The sequence below is a fragment of the Panthera onca genome, chromosome E2, assembly GCF_046562875.1.
Source record: "Panthera onca isolate mPanOnc1 chromosome E2, mPanOnc1 haplotype 2, whole genome shotgun sequence".
Lineage (NCBI taxonomy): Eukaryota > Metazoa > Chordata > Mammalia > Carnivora > Felidae > Panthera > Panthera onca.
The window spans coordinates 5,963,156-5,985,423 of NC_138353.1; the positions used below are offsets into that span (position 1 = coordinate 5,963,156).

General features: G+C 39.8%; 2 protein-coding genes across 2 annotated transcripts in view; both read left to right on the forward strand.

Annotated features, from left to right (window-relative positions):
* Positions 1–19,930, forward strand: part of LOC144612731 (uncharacterized) — a 59,191-nt gene extending 39,261 nt beyond the window's left edge. The window contains exon 6 of the transcript XR_013552467.2: positions 19,854–19,930. The gene's annotated coding sequence lies outside the window, so the exon portion shown is untranslated. The remainder of the gene's footprint in view (positions 1–19,853) is intronic.
* On the forward strand, positions 568–20,095 carry LOC132691085 (uncharacterized). The gene is made up of 5 exons (XM_081791387.1): positions 568–657; positions 3,165–3,270; positions 7,754–7,818; positions 13,445–13,571; positions 18,298–20,095. Exons 3-5 carry the CDS (start codon positions 7,804–7,806, stop codon positions 19,989–19,991), a joined length of 1,836 nt encoding a protein of 611 aa, XP_081647513.1. The 5' UTR covers positions 568–657; positions 3,165–3,270; positions 7,754–7,803; the 3' UTR covers positions 19,992–20,095.
* The last annotated feature ends 2,173 nt before the right edge of the window (positions 20,096–22,268 follow it).

The window sequence follows — 22,268 nt, forward strand, 5'->3', positions numbered from 1 at the left end:
AATGTTTGTTCCTTTAAAGGAACATGCCAGCCTTCATCCCCCACCGCCCAGGGCCCAGAGGGGAAGGTCAGGGAACACAGTCCAGCTAATTAGAAGTGACAATTCAGGGAAAAGCTTTGATGGGAGCTAATACCAAACTGCACATTCCCCAGAGAAGAGTTTTCGCATTTAGCGTCCATCACCGACACTGACCACCCCGGCTTTTGCTTCATTAAAGAAGGAGCTGCCACGTCCGGGTCTCAATCGTCCCATGAGGACCCCCGACCCCAGGTTCCCGCACTGCTCCGCCTGCCGCTGGACGCGCGTCTCCACTGCTCGCTACAGAAGTTTCCCCGAGCACCGGGCTCAGCTTGTCAAATACCGCCGCTCCCAACACAAGCGGCCTACCGTTCCCTGAGGTTGTACCCAGCCTGGCTCCAAAGTACACCAGCGGGTCTGGAAGGGATCCAAAAGCAGAACCAGAAAACGCCAGACAGGAAGGACAAACGGACTGGCCGACGTTACGAGATGGGCAAACGGGGTAGCACCCTGCGCGCCCAGGCCCCGCCCCCAACCAACACGTCCTTTACCTGCCTTGGCACCGCCTCGCCACGAACGCGCCTGCGCGGTTTTCTGCAGCCCCGGAAGCTGATCCCGCAGAGCAACGTGCGCTCTCGGGTGAGAGAGTCTCCATTTTTCTGGTTCACACCAGCGGTCGCGCTCTTTAGTGCCCGCCTCCACCCCAGGTTTCGGGGTCGGCTGGTAAGGTAAAGTTCTTGAACCGTCTCCTCCCTCTCCCTTCTTGCGGCGTGGCTGTAAGAAGTTCCGAGTTCTTTCGCTCGGGGCGGGTCCCGGGGGTCTGCCGTCGTTTCCGGCGTAAATCGCTCCGAGGCGGATTCGGGCCCAGCCTTTCTGCCCGTGGTCCTGCAGATCCCGATATCCCTGCCCGGTTACGTTCCTGCTCAGAACCTTTCTGTGATTCCCGAGTCTCCCCCCGACCCCATCCCCCAACTGTGTCGGGCGCAGTCGTCACTAGTGAGGTGGATGCAGGCCGTTCGCCCCGCCACAGGGAGGGCAAAGAGGGGACACACACGGCGGGGAAAGACGCAGAAATCTGCGGAGTTAGAGGGTCATCAGAAGGTGTGGGGAGAAAGAACGGCGGGGATAGAAACAGAGGCTGCAGCAGAGTGGGGTCACACGGTTGGAGGAGGAATAGCGAGGGAGGGAAACGGAAATGGACCAAAGGACAGAAGAAAAACAAGGACACAGAGAGACTTATACAGAGAACAAAACACGTAGTGGTCTGGGCCAAAGCACAGGACCCAAACTCTGGTGAGTACTGAATTGATTGGGTATGGGATGTTACGTCGTGACGTACTGATTTGTGGCCCTATGACCTCATTCATCTAAAACTTGGTGAATTGTTCCAGTTATGCAGGAGAGATTGCGAGTTGTGACACCTGGTGTTTGAGGCATCTGCACTTTCTAAGTATTGCATGGGAAGATAATGCCATTTGCAACCCCTACTCATCTAGAGGGCAGAGGCCTAGCTCAGTCAGTCAATGAGGGAAGACTTTCTGTAACCACATGGTGCTTTTTACAGTGGCCATTATTAACAGTACTGTTTCTCTCCCCCTTTTTTATGGCTCATGGCATTCTTTTGTAAATTTGATGTATCCTCTTTATCTTTAATATCATAATCCATTGGATAGCTTTTTAATTTCCAGATTATTTTACCTCTTAATTTTATCGTTCAGATTATGAGTTTTACATGCTTTCTACTCTATCATATATTCGAAGTATTCTTGGATGTCTGGCAAATAACTTTATAGTGTTTCATTACACATCCGTTAAGGATGTTGATAATCTTTTAACACTACCTTAAACCTACTTTAGTGTGCTAATTTAATATTCAACAGCTCTCTTCTTCCCTTAAGTCAGTTTTTAAATTACCGAACAGTGAGCTGATATCTCCAAATAAGTAGATGATACCCCCAAGGCCCCTTTATCTTTTCTGTAAAGAAGTTGATGGGTGGGCTGGATTGATGTGGAACTTTGTTCCAACACTGCCCATCCTTTCATGATTGCTCAGAGCTCAACCCCACAGGTGACCGTTTTTCATGGTTTCCAGGACTAGTAACTATTTGTAATGTCATACAGTTTTTCTGGGAAGGAGGAATTAAATGCTTGACTTTGATTAAACCCATAAAAGAGAAGCTTCTCTTGTTTATGAGTATGAAAGGTAATCTGGAATTAGGACAAGCCCTTTCTACTTCAGCCTGTCCAGGCCACCATTTCAGAATTTACTTACATCCAGTTCTGCTCACTCAACTCAGACTTCTTTCTTTTTTCACAAACAAGTTGGATTTATTTTAGGAATAAAAGAATGGTTTAACATTTCAAAGGCAATAATGTAATCCATTACATTAACAGAAAAGAAGACTATATGATCATCAGAATAGAGGCAGAAAAACATCTTTGATAAAATTCAACACTTATTCATGTGTGAAAAAATCTTGGAAAACTAGGAATTGAAGGAAAGTTTCTTAATTAGATAAAGGGTTTTAAAACATTCCCAACACAAGGCATGTTAATAGTGAAATATTGGAACCTTTCCCTCTAAGATGACAAATGAGAACTGGTTGTCTGTGTTACCATTTCTAATCACACTTGAACTGGGTGTTTTAGAAGATAAACTAAGAAAGAAAAACAGATCAGGGTGCCTGGGTGGCTCTGTCAGTTAAGTGTCAGACTCTTCAGTTTGGGCTCAGGTTGTGATCCCACAGTTTTCTGAGTTGGAGCCCCACATCAGGCTCTGTGACAACAGTGCTGGACCTGCTTGGGATTCTCTCTCTCTCCCTCTCTCTCTGCCCCTCCCCCGCTCGTGCCATCTCCATCTCTCTCAAAATAAATAAATAAACTTAAAAACAATGAAGAAAGAGAACCAGATCTTACAAAGATTGAAAAGGAAGAAATAAGTGTTTCATTACTTACAGATGACATGGCTGTGTGTGTGGAAATTCTAAAAGTATTTGCAGAAAAAACTTACGAGAATTAATAAATAAGTTTAGCAAGTTTAACAGATAGAAGGTCACCAATAGGATATATTTAGGAAAGGAGGTATTATGAGCAATTGCTTTACACAATTAGGGAGGTTGTGAAGTTCCTCAATTTGCCATCTGCAGGCTGGAGATCCGGGAGAGCCAGTGGTGTAACTCAGTCAGTCTGAAGGCCTGCGAATGAGGATCCAGGCCAGCAGGAGAAGATTGATACCCCAGCTCAAGCAGTTAGGTAAGAAGGGCTCAATTCTTCCTTTGCCTTTTTTTTTTAATTTCATTTTTTTTAATTTACATCCAAATTAGTTAGCATATAGTGGCAACAATGATTTCAGGAGTACATTCCTTAGTGCCCCTTACCCTTTTAGCCCATCCCCCCTTCCACAATGCCTCCAGTAACCTCAGTTTGTTCTCCATACTTATGAGTCTCTTATGTTTTGTCCCCCTCCCTGTTTTTATATTATTTTTGTTTGCCTTCCCTTATGTTCATCTGTTCTGTCTCTTAAAGTCCTCATATGAGTGAAGTCATATGATTTTTGTCTTTTTCTGACTAATTTCACTTAGCATAATACCCTCCACTTCCATCCACATAGTTGCAAATGGCAAGATTTCATTCTTTTTGATTGCCGAGTGATACTCCATTGTATATATATATGTATACCACATCTTCTTTATCCATTCATCCATCAATGGACATTTGGGCTCTTTCCATACTTGGCTATTGTTGATAGTGCTGCTGTAAACATGGGGGTGCATGTGTCCCTTTGAAACAGCACACCTGTATCCCGTGCATAAATGCCTAGTAATGCAATTGTTGGGTCATAGGGTAGTTCTATTTTTAATTTTTTTTTTTTTTTTTAATTTTTTTTTTTTTTTTTAATTTTTTTTTTTTTTCAACGTTTTTTATTTTTATTTTTGGGACAGAGAGAGACAGAGCATGAACGGGGGAGGGTCAGAGAGAGAGGGAGACACAGAATCAGAAACAGGCTCCAGGCTCTGAGCCATCAGCCCAGAGCCTGACGCGGGGCTCGAACTCACGGACCGCGAGATCGTGACCTGGCTGAAGTCGGACGCTTAACCAACTGCGCCACCCAGGCGCCCCTCTATTTTTAATTTTTTGAAGAACCTCCATACTGTTTTCCAGAATGGCTGCATTGCCACCAACAATGCAAAAGAGATCCTCTTTGTCCGCATCCTCACCAATATCTGTTGTTGCCTGAGTTGTTAATGTTAGCCATTCTGACAGGTGTAAGGTGGTATCTCATGGTGGGTTTGATTTGTATTTCCCTGATGATGAGCATTTTTTCATGTGTCGGTTGGCCATCTGGATGTCTTCCTTGGAGAAGTGTCTATTCATGTCTTTTGCCCATTTCTTCACTGGATTATTTGTTTTTTGAGTGTGGAGTTTAATAAGTTCTTTATAGACTTTGGATACTAACCCTTTATCTGATATGTCGTTTGCAAATATCTTCTCCCATTCTGTCAGTTGCCTTTTAGTTTTGCTAATTGTTACCTTCGCTGTGCAGAAGCTTTTAATTTTGATGAGGTCCCAACAGTTCATTTATGTTTTTGTTTCTCTTGCCTCCAGAGACGGGTTGAGTAAGAAGTTGCTGTGGCCAAGATCAAAGTGGTTTTTGCCTGCTTTCTTCCCAAGGATTTTGATGGCTTCCTGTCTTACATTGAGATGACCTGTCTTACATTGAGGTCATTTTGAGTTTCTTTTTGTGTATGGTGTAAGAAAGTGGTTCAGGTTCATTCTTCTGCATGTCGTTGTCCAGTTTTCCCAGCACCATTTGCTGAAGAGACTGTCTTTATTCCATTGGATATTCTTTCCTGCTTTTGTCAAAGATTAGTTCGTCATACATTTGTGGGTCCATTTCTGGGTTCTCTGTTCTGTTCCATTGATCTGAGTGTCTGTTCTTGTGCCAGTATCATACTGTCTTGATGATTACAGCTTTGTAGTATAGCTTGAAGTCTGGGATTGTGATGCCTCCTGCTTTGGTTTTCTTTTTCAAGATTGCTTTGGCTATTCGGGGTCTTTTCTGGTTCCATTCAAATTTTAGGATTATTTGTTCTACCTCTGCGAAGAATGCTGGTGTTATTTTGGTAGGGATTGTATTGAATATGTAGATTCCTTTGGTTAGTATCAACATTTTAACAATATTTGTTTTTCCTATCCAGGAGCATGGAATCTTTTTCCATTTTTTTGTGTCTTCTTCAATTCTTTCATCAGCTTTCTGTAGTTTTCAGTGTATACGTTTTTCATCTCTTTGGTTGGATTTATTCCTAGGTATTTTATGGGTTTTGGTGCAATTGTAAATGGGATTGATTCCTTGATTTCTTTCTGTTGCTTCATTGTTGGTGAATAGGAATGCAACCGATTTCTGTGCATTGATTTTATATCCTGCAACTTTGCTGAATTCATGAATCAGTTCTAGCAGTTTTTTGGTGGAATCTTTAGGGTTTTCCATATAGAGTGTCATGTCATCTGCAAAGAGTGAAAGTTTGACCTCCTCCTGGCTGATTTGGATGCCTTTTATTTCTTTGTGTTGTCTGATTGCAGAGGCTAAGACTTCCAGTACTATGTTGAATAACAGTGGCGAGAGTGGACATCCCTGTCTTGTTCCTGACCTTTGGGGGAAAGCTCTCAGTTTTTCCCCATTGAGGATGATATTAGCGTTGGGTCATTCATATATGGCTTTTATGATCTTGAGGTATGATCCTTCTATCCCTACTTTCTTGAGGGTTTTTATCAAGAAAGGATGCTGTATTTTGTTGAATGCTTTCTCTGCACCTGTTGAGAGAATCATATGGTTCTTGTCCTTTCTTTTATTGATGTGATGAATCACATTAATTGTTTTGCAGATATTGAACCAGCCCTGCCTCCCAGGTATAAATCCCACTTGGTCGTGGTGAATAATTTTTTTAATGTATTGTTGGATCCAGTTGGCTACTATCTTGTTGAGAATTTCTGCATCCATGTTCATCAGGGAAATTGGTCTGTAGTTCTCCTTTTTAGTGGGATCTCCGTCTGGTTTTGGAATCAAGGTAATGGTGGCTTCGTAGAATGAGTTCGAAAGTTTTCCTTCCATTTCTATTTTTGGAACAGCTTCAAGAGAATAGGTGTTAACTCTTCCTTAAATGTTTGGTAGAATTCCCCTGGAAAGCCATCTGGCCCTGGACTCTTGTTTTTTGGGAGATTTTTGATGACTAATTCAATTTGCTTACTGGTTATGGGTCTGTTCAAATTTTCTATTTCTTCCTGTTTCAGGTTTGGTAGTGTATATGTTTCTAGGAATTTGTCCATTTCTTCCACATTGTCCATTTTATGGCATATGGCATATGGCTTCTGATTTCATTGATCTGTTCTACTGGTTTTTTTGGTTTTGATAGCATTAATTTCTGCTCCAGTCTTTATTATTTCCTGTCTTATGCTGGTTTTGGGTTTTATTTGCTGATCTTTTTCTAGCTCTTTAAGGCATAAGGTTAGGTTGTGTATCTGAGATCTTTCTTCCTTCTTCAGGAAGGCCTGGATTGCTATATACTTTCCTCTTATGACCTCCTTTGCTGCGTCCCAGAGGGTTTGGGTTGTGGTGTTATCATTTTCATTGGCTTCCATATACTTTGTAATTTCCTCTTTAACTTCTTGGTTAGCCCTTTCATTCTTTAGTAGGATGTTCTTCAGTCTTCAGGTATTTGTTACGTTTCCAAATTTTTTCTTGTGGTTGATTTCGAGTTTCATAGCGTTGTGGTCTGAAAATATGCACAGTATGATCTCAATCTTTTTGTACTTGCTGAGGGCTGATTTGTGTCCCATTATGTGGTCTATTCTGGAGAACGTTCCATGTGCACTGGAGAAGAATGTATATTCTGCTGCTTTAGGATGAAATGTTCTGAATATGTCTGTTCAGTCCATCTGGTCCAGTGTGTCATTCAAAGCCATTGTTTCCTTGTTGACTTTTAGATCAGATAATCTGTCCAGTGCTGTGACTCGGGGGCCTTTTTGATTTGTTCAGGCTCTCCACAGATTGGATGATACCAATTCACCCTGTGGGTGTGTTTGTTTTTGGCAGCTTTCTGGGAGAGGGTGTGCAGTTATAATTGGAGTTCACAATGTGACCAGTTCCAAAAATATTGAAAACCACTACGAGGCAGGAGCATAGCCTCAGAGACGGGGACATGCCTCTGTCCGCTCCACCCTCTCTGTTTATCCTGGCTAAATCTTAAACATTTGATTGTGTCAACCTTTGACATTAAACCCTTTTACAGGCTTCCCATCACTATCAGGACAAAGATCTAAACTTCTCAGTATTGCTACCAGGGAACTGTGGAGCTGGGGTGGCCCTTAAGGGCTGGTCCATATTGATGGAATGTACTGGCTTCTGTGTACTGCATCAACCATTCCTTGGATGCTGGCTGCCTAGGGAGGAGCCAAGATCTTGAAAGAGGCCATTCCGTTTGGCCAAGTGCCAGGCAGACAAGACAATGCAGTTGCAGTGGAGTGTAAATTTGAGCAGTAGGGAAGGCCTTCGTGAAGAAGTGGGTAAAAAATGCACTTGTTGGCCACCACATAGGACATTATTGTCCCTGCATCCTCCTGTTGCAGTGGGCAGGAAAGGACTTTTTCCAACAGTAAGTTTCTCTCCTTATGTATATTGTGGCAGAGGAAGGGGTTATGTTGATTCTAAAGGTTAAACAACATACCTTTTGTCACACAGTATAACCTTACCTGAGAAAGAAGACTAGAAGAAGAGGGAAAAAAGAAGGAATGGCTCTTTTCCAGGTAAAATTCTTTTTTTCGTTGATTGTTCCTTTTCCTAATGTGTCACACTTTGGACTTGTTAATCTTCTCTGTCTCCAAGATGTCCTGCCTAAATTGTTTACTCACACCCAGAGCCTTCTCCCAGTCTCCTCTCCTCTCCGTGCAGATTCCATCTCACTGTGACCCAGTGACGTGGAACTTGGGAAGATGCTCCTTTTAGGTGGTCATCCTGTGAAGGATTTTCTTCACAGTCAAGAACTAGAGATGGGAAGTAGGCTCTGTGGTGTCTGTGAGGTTGGGCAGTAAGAATTCTTCAGAGGTCCCTTCTGAGTGCCCTTTCAGGTCATATAAACCAGGATTAAAGAGATTACATATGTAAGTAATGTATTAATGTACACAAGTACATGATAAGCCCTGGAAAATACGTTTGACGGAAATTTGTTTCGTCTGTTTTTACAAACGCCTTTTGACGATAAAGATGGGTCATTGTGCTTCTGACTGTGCAATATTAATACTTTGGAATAGAATGGGAAGTTCAAAGTAGAAATAAGAAATATAGAGGGCGTTTTATTAACATAATTAGTTTTCAACTGTAGAATCAACCTGCTGCTCTAACAGTGTCACAGTGTATGAGTCTGGAGTTCTGTCTTGTCCAACCAGAGACAGACGCAGAATGGAACATGAGAGAGGCTAATGTCCAGGAGGAGACAAGATCCCCAAACAGGGGATCTCTGTATTTATTGAGCTCACAAGATATTACACACATGGTAAATGTGATGGAAACAAGATCTTACAGACGTGAATGTGTAGAAAACAATCAGTAATCATTGTGTGTGTAAGAAGCAAAGGGTCTGGGTCAGGAGGTGGAGTTTGTCATCAAAGTACATTAGTATATTGACGTCAGATGGAATGTAATTTCCTGCAGGTGATGTAGTAAGTTACTCCTGATCCCATTACAGTATTTCCCTAGCTAACCTCAGGAAGTGTTCTTTAAATTATTTATAGCACATCCATCACATAAAGACCATGGTGTTCTTTTAGGAACTCTTACACGCTGCACATCTTTTAGCCAGACATAGGAGCAGAACTTTGTATCATCGGAGAGGCTGGTGTTCAATTGTCATTTTGCAAATTATTGTTAAATTTTATTATTTTTGCACTAACCCACTCTAGTATATATTTTTCTGGTTCAGTTCCACGCAGTGATGCAATTTAGAAACTAATAAGTAAAATGTCGCCTTCCGTGTCGTATCTTCCAGCATCATTGATTGTCTTCATCAGGAACCTGTTTTTTAGTGCAAATCTTCTAAAAAATCATTTAAATATTGTAATGTGATATTAGAATATATTCTCCAATAAATGTTTAATCATATTCTGCAAATTGAAATATTTACATACCATATAAATGCAAGTTGTTTTCATCTTAGTAAACATGGAAATAACTGCTATTTTAGATCCTCATTGGAGCATTCTCTAAATGAAGATACTTGGGTCCTTTAAGGAATGTTTTAAAGAATGCCATGATGGCTCTTTTTGAGTAGGCTGACCTCACTACAGACATCTAAGGATATCTTAAGATTGTACATCTGTTAAGGATGATTAGCAGGTTAATGATGGTCTTTCTGAGGAGGCAGAGACATTCCACTTATTAAGTAAAGATTTTAAATTAACTGTCTTGAACATCCTCAGCTAAAGGAAAACATGGAAGAGAACTGAGAAGTAGGAGAACAATGTTTCAACAGATAGAAAATGTCATTAAAGACAAAGAAATAATAGTACAGGGATGGAATAGAAATTCTGGAGTTAAGAAAGTATAAACACCAAAATTGAAAACCACTAGAGGGTTCATCAGCAGATGGTCAAAAAGAATAAGAATCCGTAAACCTAAACATAGATTAATTGAAATTATCAAATGTGAGGAGAAGAAAGGGGAAAAAAGCTGAATAAAAGGGAAGAAAGGAAGAAGAATGGCCAGAGACCAAGAAACCTTTCGGACACTATAACAAATACTGATACAAACGTAATAGGGGTTCTAGAAGGAAAGGCAGAAAGAACATTTGAAGAAAGAAGAGCTGAAAACCTCCCATGTTTATCAAATACAACCTACACGTCCAAAAAAAATGCAGTGAACTTGAACTAGGTCAAATGCGTGGAGATCTCTGGCAGTCACATAATCATTCAACTTTTACAAGACAAAAAAAATGTGGAACGTAGCAAGACGGAAACTTCTCAGGTACCGGGATTCTGAATAAGTTTAACGGCTTGTTTCTCATTAGAAACTGTGGAGGCCAGGAAGCATTCTCATGACATAAAGTTTGAAAGATTAAAACAGAATCTACCAGAAATTCATTATCAGGCAAACTATACTTCAGAATTGATAGTGAAATTAAGAGACTCCTAAATGAACAAAGGCTGAGGGAGTTCACACTTACAGACTTAACCTACATCAAATGCCAAATGGGTTCTTCAGGCTGAAATGGGTGGAAATTAGTGGTACCTCAAAGCCATAGGAACAAATAAAGAACACTAGTAAAGGTAACTACATAAGTGAATATAAAAGCCAGTATTAATTTATTTTTGTTTTCTAACTCAGCTTTTCCTGTGTGTCTTAAGAGACAAATGTGTAGGGGTGCCTGGGTGGCTCAGTCGGTTAAGCGTCCGACTTCGGCTCAGGTCATAATCTCGCAGTTTGTGGGTTCGACCCCCGTGTTGGGCTCTGTGCTGACAGCTCAGAGCCTGGAGCCTGCTTCGGATTCTGCGTCTCCCTCTCCACCCCTCCCCTGCTCATGCTCTGTCTCTCTCTGTCTCAAAAATAAATAAAAACATTAAAAAATTTTAGAAAAAAGACAAATGTGTAAAACAATAATAAAAATCTGCTCTTGAGTGTATGAAACATATGTTCATATCTTTTATGAAGAAGTAGTTTTTGACAAGAAGATAAAGGTTGTATAACAGGCTTGTTAGTATGCTATTAAAGCTAAGTTAGTATCAACTGAAATTCAAATATTAGTAGCCTAATATGTAAAAACTGCAATCCCCAGGATAACCACTCAGAAAATAACAGGGATATATACAGAAAAATCAATACAAAGGCAGTCAAAATGGTATGCGCACACAAATACAGACATCCAATGAAGGGAGGAATTACGAAAGAAAATAGTAGACATACAAGCAGCAGATGTTAGAAGCAATTCTTAACTAGTAGTAACTTGAAATGTGCATAAATTCAACTCTTCAGTAAAACACAAAGGAATTGTATAAAATGATTCCACTCTGTTTACAATGGCTCACATTTTTTTTTTAAGTTTTTATTTATTTTGAGAGAGAGTGTGAGTGAGGGAGGGGCAGAGAGAGAGGGAGAGAGAGAATCTCAACCAGGCTCCACACTATCACCGCAGAGCCTGATGCAGGGTTCAAACTCATAAACTGTGACATCATGACCTTAGCTGAAATCCAGAGTCAGACACTGCATCCAACAAAAACTCAAACATTAGGAGTGGAAAGGAACTTGCTCAGTGTGAAAAAGGTCATTATGAAAATTCCGTGGCTAACAACACACTCAGTGGTGAACAACTGGAAACTTCCCCCTCTTACCAACAACAAAACAGGTGTGCCCCATTTTGCCACCACAAATCAACACTCTACTGGAGGTTGTAACCAGAGAAAATACAGAGTAAAAATAAATAAAATGTGTCAAAATTGGGAAAGAAATCAAACTAGCTTTATTTATAGCATACATGATCTTATATTTAGAAATAAAGAATCCTCAAACTTAGAGACAATGTATTGATGGAAGTTACAAAATACAATGCCAACACTCAAAATTCAGTTGCATTTCCATGCAGTTACAACCAATGGAAAGTAAACAGTTTCATTTACAAGAGCAAGAAAACAAATGGAGATAGATTTAACCATGAGAATGGAAGATTTATACACAGTGAAAACCAAAAAGTTACTGAGGAAGATTAAAGAAAACCTAAATAAATGTCAAGATACCCTGTGTTTGTGGATTGGAGGACCATAAAGTGGGAGTCCTCTCCAGAGTGATACAAAGAGTAATGCAGTCCTCAGCAAAATCACAACAGCGTGTTTTACACAAATGGGAATCCTGATTCTAAAACTCATATTGAATTGGTAAGGATGCCAAATAACCAAAATAAATGTGAGAAAGTACAAAATTGGAGTGCCTACAATTCCCAACATAAATCTCACTACAGTCACTTGGAGTAATCAAAACTGTAATTTCATCAGAGGCTAGAAATGTAGATCAAAGTGATAGAACTGAGCATCCACAAATAAACCCATACATCTGCAATCCATTCCTTTTTCACAAGTGTGCCAAAAACAGACAGTAGGAAAACAATAGTCTCTTAAATGGTACTGGCACAACTAGATATCTGTGTGAGAATGAAATTGAAACTACCTTGTACCATATAAGGAAATCAATTCAGAATTAATCAAAGACTAAATGTAAGAGCTAAAACTATAAAAGTCTTAAGTGAAAAGATAGGGTTGAGTCTTTATGACCTTAGGGTTGGCACTGGATTTTTATCCATGACCCCAAAAGCAAAAGAGGAAAAGACAAAGAAAATAAATTGGTCATCATCAGAATTAATCATGTCTGTGCACTGAAGGACATTATCACATTAAGTGAAACAATCTACCAAATGGGAGGAAATAATCTGCCAATCACATATCTATGAAGGGTCTAGACCTAGAATAAAGGAAGAACTTGTACAACTCAACAACCAAAATACAAAGAACCCAACTTAAAAAATGGTCAAAAGATTTTAATAGACATTTCTCCATAGAAGGTACACAAATGAAACCAGCACATGAAGAGATGTTCCATGAAAGTAGTCAATTAGTAAGATGCAAAATTAAAACCACAATGAGGTATCCTTTCACACCCACTAGGATGACTATTGTAAAACAACAACAACTACAAAAATAAAGATGTAGAGAAATTCGAATCATGACACGTTGCTGTGAAAACATAGCTGCTGTGAAAAAGCTTGTGGAAGATTCTGAAAAAAATTAAACCATGTGACCTCGTAATTCCACGGCTAGGTACAAACGAAAAGAATTGAAAACAGGTATCCAAACACTTGTACTAGAAAGTTCATAGCAACTTATTAACATCAGCAAAGGTAACAACAAAATGCCCATCAGTAGTTGAGTGAAAATGGTCTAGTCCTGCAATGGAATACTCTGCAGACAGAAGAAAGGATATGGACCACTGATGCTACTATATCATGGATGAACCCCAAACGATTCTATGTAAAAGAAGGCAGATGCCAAAGGTCACATTTTTGATACCTTTCCTTTACATGAAAAGATCCAAAATTGGCAAATCCATAGAGACAAAGCACTAGTGGTTGCCAGGGACTGGGGACTAGGAAGTACCTGCTTAATGGGTAAAGGATTTCCTTTGGGGATGAGACGTGATGTTTGTGCAACATTGTGAATGCACTAAATGTCACTGAATGGTACTTTAAAATGGCTAATTTTATGTTATCTGCTCTTCAAATTATCTTACATGGGTAAAAGAACACTCACTCCAGCCAAGTATAATTTTGCTTCTCTCATTTGTGTCAAAATAAGAACAGTTTCCGTGTTCACTTGGTGAAGTGTGTTTTCATTTCAGGGGCGGTTGACCTTCAGGGATGTGGCCATAGAGTTCTCTCAGGAGGAGTGGGAGTGCCTGGACCCCGCTCAGAGGGCCTTGTACAGGGACGTGATGCTGGAGAACTACAGGAACCTGGTCTCCCTGGGTGAGGATAACTTCCCTCCAGAAGTCGGTAATTTTACGTGACTTTGCAGTTTCTTGAGAGGCCCTGACTTGATCATAGGAGTTTCACATCCCTATTCTTTTTTTTTTTTTTTTTTTTTAATTTTTTTTTCAACGTTTTTTATTTATTTTTGGGACAGAGAGAGACAGAGCATGAACGGGGGAGGGGGAGAGAGAGAGGGAGACGCAGAATCGGAAACAGGCTCCAGGCTCCGAGCCATCAGCCCAGAGCCTGACGCGGGGCTCGAACTCATAGACCGTGAGATCGTGACCTGGCTGAAGTCGGATTCTTAACCGACTGCGCCACCCAGGCGCCCCTCACATCCCTATTCTTGAAAGGACTGATTGAGGCCGTTTTGATTGAGAATGGAAAGGCTTCATAATGTGGCAAATGGACTCTTAACTTCCCTTTGCTTCAGAAGTTCTGCATTCCTGCTTGTTTAGGTGGTTGCAGAACTTAGCAGTCAGAGAAGCTAAAGGGAGGGAACTGGTGATGGGTGTTCTATGTAAGTGAAGAATCACTGAATTCTACTCCTGAAACCAGTACTACACTCTGCTAACTAACTAGAATCTAAGTAAAAATCTCGGAGTCTGGGGAATAGGACCTAAAACCCTTAAATTCTTAGCAAAGTCCAATTTCTCTGACCTCTTTAAAGACAAGGCTCAGAGAGAATAACGTTATTTAAAATTGGGGGGAAAAGGAAACGTTATGGTGAATTTATTTAAATCTCTGATTCTGTGGTCTTACCCTTGTGCTTTTTATTCAGTAGTTCTTAGAAAAGAACCAGATCTCTGCATACTTAAAATACTCCTTAAGCATTCAAGCAGTCAGTTGATTAATTTTCACCCACATATAATGAATGTCCTTTCTTCTTTTCTTTGCTGAACAAAGTGCTGGGCATGTGTTCTGGAAGAGTAAAGCAGATCATGTTCCTTTTTTCTTTTAACTGGAAATCTCTTCCTGAGCTGAATATCATCCCCATCACCTGTTTCCAGAGAAAAGAGCCCTGGACTGTGGAAAGTGAAGTGAATATAGGGGAACATTCAGGGAATGTATGGGGATGTGAGCACAAGTCAGAGCTCAGATGAGCAGAGAGTAAGCTGCTCCAGTAAATATTGTTTGGGAACAATTTGTGGGAAAATACAAGTTTATTCTTAGGAGCTGTCAGAGGAAATCCTTCCCCACCCACACACACTTCTTATTCTGGTATTCAGATGAGTAAGTCACATGTGTAGAACTTTAAACTCCCACTGATAGGACCTACAACTGATAGCACCTGGCCCCTCTGACCATACTGGTGCCTTGGTTTGCGGAGGACTGAGCTGAGGCCTCTGTAGTGCAGACCCCAGGACCTATTCACTTTCCGTTTCCATTTTGTATCCCTGGGAGAACTTCTCAGGAGACAAACAAAACGTAGTATCTGTCTAATATAGTAGAGCTAAAGTTTATCTCTTTCTTTCCTGGGCCATCCTGGCTTCTTGAGGTTGGATGCTTGTGCATTAATTAGGAAGAAGTCATGATTTGGATAATTCCAAAAAGTGAAAATCCAAAATTAGATATAGTGTAAGTACAGCACAGCTTACTGATATCTCTAGCGAGCTTTTCTGTGGGAAGAACTTGTATCTTTCCATAGATGTGTATTGTATTCCTGGTATACAGAAAGTACCATATTGATATTTTGGGGGGCTTGGTTTTGTTTTGTTTTCTTTTTATTGTTTTAGGAACTCAAGTGGCAGCAGCAATTTTTGTTTTGTTTTTAAGTAAACTCTGCACCCATGGTGGAGTTTGAACTCACAACCCCAGGATCAAGGGTTGCATGCTCTACTCACTGAGCCAGCCAGGCATCCCTCATTTTTTTTTTAAACATTTTAATCACCTTCACCCTTTTCTGCCACCGTCCCCTCAATACCTGCCTCTAATAACCACCACTATGTTCTCTGTATCTAAGAGGGGTTGTTTTGTTTTTTTAAGATTCCACACATAAGAGAAATCATAATGTATTGGTCTTTGACTCATTCCTCTTAACATAATGTCCTCAAGGGTCCATCCATGTTGTCACAAATGGCAAGATTCTGTTCTTTTTTATGGCTGGATCATACTGTGTTATATATACACAACTTTACCCATTCACCCATCAGTGGACACTTAGATTGTGTCTGTATCTCAGCTACTGTAAATGATGCTGCAGTGAACGTCAGAACGCTTCTATCTTTTCGAGTTAGTAGTTTTGTTTTCTTCAGATACATACTCAGAGGTAAAATTGGTGGACACACGGTAGTTCTCTTGGCTACACCAATTTTGGCTCCACTAACAGTGCACAAATTCTCCACCCCATCAGCAATACTTGTTATTTCTGGTCTTTTTGAGAACTGCCATTCCAATAGGTGTCAGGTGATATTGTGGTTTTGGTTTGCATTTCGCTGATGATGAATGGGCGTTAAGTCTCTTTTCACAGTCCTTTAGGCCATCTCTAGGTCTTCGAAAATATCTATTCAGATCTTCTGCCCATTTCTCTAGTTGGATTATTTGAGCGATTTTTGTCTATGTTTTGGATTATTAGGCCCTTATCAGATACTTAATTTGCTAATATTTTCTCCTATTTACTAAGGATGCCTTTTCATTTTGTTGAAAAAGTGTTTCGTTTGCTGTGCAGACACTTTTTAGTTTGATGTAGTCCCACTTCTGCATTTGTTGTTTTTTCTTTTGCTGTCAGCAGTCAAAAACAACAACAAGAAAAGAAAAACCACATCATTCCCTAGACCTCTATCAAGGAACTCATTACCCCCTATCTTATAGTAATTTTTTGGTTTCAGGTCTTAGATTTAAGTCTTTAATCCATTGTGAGTTACTTTTTGTGTATGGCGTTAGACAGTGGTCGAGTTTCAGTCTTTTGCCTGTGGCTGTCCAGTTTTCCCAAACCATCTACTAAAGAGATTGTTCTTTCTGCATTGTATAGTCATGTCTCCTTTGTTGTAAATTAATTGACTGTGTGTGGGTTTATTTCTGAGCTCTTTTCTGGTGATCTGTGTGTCTATTTTTATGCTAATACCCTGCTGATTTAAAAAAATTTTTTTAATGTTTGTTTATTTTTGAGACAAAGAGAGACAGAGCATTAATGGGGGAGGGTCAGAGAGAGGGAGACACAGAATCTGCAGCAAGCTCCAGGCTCCGAGCTGTCAGCACAGAGCCCAACGTGGGGCTTGAACGCAGACTGTGAGATCATGAACTGAGCCGAAGTTGGATGCTTAACCGACTGAGCCACCCAGGCGCCCCTAATACCCTGCTGATTTAATTACCACAGCTTTGTAATTAAGGAGTTTGAAATCAGGGCATGTGATGCCTCCAGGTTTGTTTTTTTCTCAAGATGCTCTGGGCTTTCACAGTCTTTTGTGGTTCCATACACATTTTAGGATTCCTCTATTTCGTGTGTAGGTTTTTATGGGGACATAAATTTTTAACTCATTTGTGTGAATACCAAGGAGTGTGATTGCTAGATCATATTTAAGAGTACACTTAGTTTTCTAAGAAAGGGCAAACTGTCTTCCAAAGTGGCATACCATTTTGCATTCCCATCAGCGATGAATGAGAGTTCTTACTGTTCCACATTCACACTAGTATTTGGTGTTAGCATTCTGTATTTTCACCATTCTCACGTGTAGTGATATCTCATTGTTATAATACATATTTACCTCAATTAAATTTATCTCTTTTTTATTAATGTTTATTTTTGAGAGAGAGCGAGCATGAACAGGGTACGGGTGAGAGAGAGGGAGAGAGAGAGAGAGACAGTGTCTCAAGCAGGATCCAGGCTCCAAGCTGTCAGCACAGAGCCTGAAGCAGGGTTTGAACCTATAAACGGTACGATCATGACCATAGTCAAAGTCGGGCACTCAACAGACTGAGCCTCCCAGACGCCCCTGTGGCATTCTTTAACCTTAGTATTTTTTATATTTTGAAAGCGTACTTTTTTTTTTTTAAGTTACTGCTTTAGTCACAGACATATCATTAACTTGATTTGCCATAGCTTTTGTATATAATGATACATTATTTTGGTGAACTTGGGTGGCTCAGACTGTTAAGTGTCTAACTCTGGATTTTGGCTGAGGTCATGATCTCATAGTTCCTGAGTTTGAGCCCCGCATTGTACAGTGCGCTTACAGTGTGAGGACTTCTTGGGATTCTCTTTCTCTCCCTGTCCGTCCCCCATTCACAAGCTCAGTCTTTAAATAAACTTCAAAAAAAAAATTCTTGTATGTGTCTCCTGGAACATGTATATATTATTTAATTCCTTGGAGTATATACCTAAAAATGGACATGGGATACTTAGTTTGATAATTTTTAGAGCAAATACTGAAATAGATGTAAGCCTACAATCTTCCTATAACACTATACTGTCTCCCCGTTGAATGTTTTCCACTTGTCCTTCATATCCATAGTATAAGTTCTTACAGGATGAGTCAGTATTATGTCTATTGCTACATCAGGTGCTGTTTGTAAGGTCAGGCTTTTAATAACACAATCATATTCCTATAGATGTGTAAGTATAAGCACTATCCCCACATTTATAAAAAGAAACTTAAAAACATTGTATTTAGCAATAGTGTTTGAAGACCATGTTTGAGAAACTTCCTGTGTTCAGTGTAAAGTATTTTGGTGTGTAATCATGTAATTTGCTATAAAATATTTACTTTCCAACTCTATTTGATAGGCAGTACTTCTGCTGGATTTGCAATCAAGGAATTATCACCAACAGAGGACATTAATAAAGGCGAATTTTATCACTTAGTGTTATTGGAGAGAAATGAAAGTCATGGCATCAAGGATTTTGATCTCCAGGAAGTCTGGGAAGATATGCATGAGTTTGAAAGTCAGTGGCAATGTGATGCAAGAAATTACAAAGAAGTGCCTTTGACCCATGACAAAAATCTCACTTGGAGAAAAGATCAGCAAGTTAATCAGTCCTCAGTTACTCTTCCTGAAAAGCAGGGTGTTGCTGTAAGAAATAGTACATACCAGCATTTCATGCATGATGAACCATTTATAAGGAATTTATTAAAAATGGACAATAACAGAAGTGGTGCTGGAAACCAGTACATAAACTGCTTGGAAAATAGAATTGGATTAATTTCTCAGGCACATCTGCCCAAACTGCAGACATTTCATAGTGAGGAGAAAATGTATGAATGTAATCCAACTGAGAAGTCTGTCAGCAATGGTTCCTCAGTCTCACCACTTGAAAGAATTCTTCCCAGTACCAGAAACATTTGGAATAAATCTAGGACGATTTCTAAATATCCTTTGTTACCTGCACAAGCCAGGAGAGCATACACTAGAGGAAAATCTTACAAATGTAATGAATGTGGGAAGGCTTTTAGCAAAAGCTCAAACCTCATGAGTCATGAGATAATTCATTCTGGACAGAGACCTTATAAATGTAATGACTGTGGCAAAGCCTTTTCTGAGCGCTCACGTCTTATTCGACATATGAAAATCCATACTGGAGAGAAACCTTACACATGTAATGAATGTGTCAAATCCTTTAACAGGGTTTCGAGCCTCACCAGACATCAGAGAGTCCATACAGGAGAGAAACCATATAAATGTAACATATGTGGCAAGGTCTGTAGTCAAAATTCAAACCTTGCAAATCATCAGAAAGTGCATACTGGAGAGAAACCTTACAAATGTAATGAATGTGGAAAGGCATTTATCCACCGTTCACAACTTTGGAGTCATGAGAGAGTGCATACTGGTGAGAAACCTTACAAATGTAATGAATGCAGCAAAGCCTTTTCTGAGCGTTCAAATCTTACTCAACACAAGAAAATCCATACTGGAGAGAAACCTTACAAATGTAATGAGTGTGGCAAAGCTTTTAAACAGTGCTCACATCTCATTAGACATCAGAATACACATCGTGGAGAGAAACCACACAAATGTGATGTATGTGGCAAGGCTTTTATCCAAAGTTCTAGCCTTATAGAACATCAGAGGATTCATACAGGAGAAAAACCGTATAAATGTAGTGAATGTGATAAGGCTTTTATCAGACGTTCACACCTCTTGGGTCATGAGAGAACTCATACTGGAGAGAAACCTTACAAATGTAGTGAGTGTGGCAAAGCCTTTGCTGAGCGCTCAAATCTTACTCAACATAAAAAAATCCATACTGGAGAGAAACCTTACAAATGTAATGAGTGTGGCAAAGCTTTTACCCAATTTGCAAAGCTTAGTAGGCATCGGAAAATGCACACTGGAGAGAAGCCACACAAATGTAATGTGTGTGACAAGGCTTTTACCCGAAATTCAAGCCTTGTGGAACATCAGCGAATTCATACAGGAGAAAAACCTTGTAAACGTAATAAATATGCTAAGGTTTTCACCAAACGTTCAGACGTTTAGAGTCATGAGAGAAGTTATACTGGAGAGAAACCATACAAATGTATTGAGTGGCAAAGCCTTTAGGGAGCATTCACATCTTATTCAGCATAAGAAAATCCATATTGGAGAGAAACCTTATAAATGTAATGAGTGTGGCAAAGCTTTTACTCGATTTGCAAAACTTACTAGGCATCAGAAAATTAACTGTGAAAATAAAGTATAAACCTAATATGTGTGGCAGTGCTTTTATTCAAAGCTCAAGCTTTGCAGATCATCAAAGAACTCAGAAAGAAACCTTACAAAAAATGAGCAAGTGTTCAAGCCTTACTCAACATCAGAGATTCCATCAGGGAGAGGAACCATGTGGAACTAATGTATGAGGGAAAGCTGATAACCAGGGTTCACACCTCACCTGATATCAGAAACAAATCTCTGAAAAAAGCACACAAAATGGATGTATGGCAAGGCTTATCCAAAGCTTATTATCCCTTATGGAACATAATTATTATTAGAGGGAGCCTTACAGATGTAATGAGTGTGATCAGGTTTATTAAAAATGTAGAAATTGGGGAGGGGGATAAACAAGGTTAATGGGATTAAGAGGTACAGACTTCGAGTGATTAAAAAGACTGTAAACAGTGATTTAAAAACACTGATTAAAAAAATGTACAACGTTGTGCTTTGTGGTCTTGAAGAAATTCACATAACATGGAAACCATACATATGTGTCAAGTTCTGTACTTCAGGAAACACCAAAGACTTCATACTGGACAGAAACATTACACATTTGTAATGAAGGTCATTTTTTTTTAATATTTTTGAATGATTATTTTTGAAAGAGAAACACAGTGTGAGTGGGGGAGGGGCAGAGAGAGAGAGAGAGAGAGAGAGGGAGACACAGAATCTGAAGTAGGCTCCAGGCTCTGAGCTGTCAGCACAGAGTCTGACATGGGGCTCGAACCCACCAATTGTGAGATCATGACCTGAGCTGAAGTTGGACGCTTAACTAACTGCCTGAACCACCCAGGTGAAGGTCATCATTTCTTTAGACAATTCTGTCAATATAAAAATTCATACTAGGGGGAACTAGGTCTGTGTTGTGAATTAACCAATCATAGGTGTTAAATTCCACAGAAAATTAAAATTATTTAAAACTCATGAGATGAAGTGTGTCAATGGAACAAGTGTATCTGTGGAAAGACCTACTAATCATCTTCTGTTTAAATCTTCTTTAAAAATCTCATTTTTCTCTCTATATCTAACCGTGGGGCTCAAATTCACAACCCTGAGATCATGAGTCACATGCTATTCTGGATGAGCCAGCCAGGCACCCCTATAACTTTTTTTACTCAATTATTTGAGGTTTCCTTTTTCTTTTTTTTTTAATAATGTTTTTTTTGTTTTTTTTTTTTTTTACTATTATTTGTTTTTTAATTTACATCCAAGTTAGCATGTGGTGCAACAATGATTTCAGGAATAGATTCCTTAATGCCCCTTACCCATTTAGCCCATCCTCCCTCCCACAACCTCTCCAGCAACCCTCTGTTTGTTTTATATTTAAGAGTTGATTATTTGAGGATTTGTGAGGCTACATTGTTATTGATGACTTACAACTTCAAGTTTGCAATCCACTGATGTTATACTTTACACGCTTTTTATTTATCAACCATGGTTTTCACAGAGAAAGGATCGGTTATGTGAAAGGAACATGGGGCTTAGTCATACCTGTATATCCTGGAAAGGCTAGGATGCTAGTTTTAAGATACAGTGTAGTATAAATTTGAGATCATGAGTAGTGACAGGGAATAGATGTAAAAGTATTATCTAAATTGCCATGTTTTCTGTGGTCACAGCCTCTCTAGATTGGTTAGTATGATTGAGAGTCTTTGTTGATTAGTACAGGAAACGATTCCTCTATCAGATGATCATGAAACACTATAGGTGGGGACATTGAGAGAATGTGATTTTCATGTGAGTGATGGGTTACTAGGGGTGGCATATGTGGTAGAGAAAATGGAGGGGGAATGGTGGTCTCTCCCTCTTTTGAAAGGTAATGTATAAAATTACTCTTATTTTTGAAAACTCAAGGTTATAGAGGACATTTTAATCAGAACCAAGGTAGGGGTTCTTGGGTGGCTCAGTATGTTGAGTGTCTGACTTGATACCAGTTCAGGGTTGTGTCGTTGGGCTCTCTGCTGAGCGTGGAGCCTGCGTAGGATTCTCTCTGCCCCTCTCACCTACTTGTGCTGTCTGAAAAAACAAACAAAATGCAAAACTAGTACGCTTGTGAGGATTGAA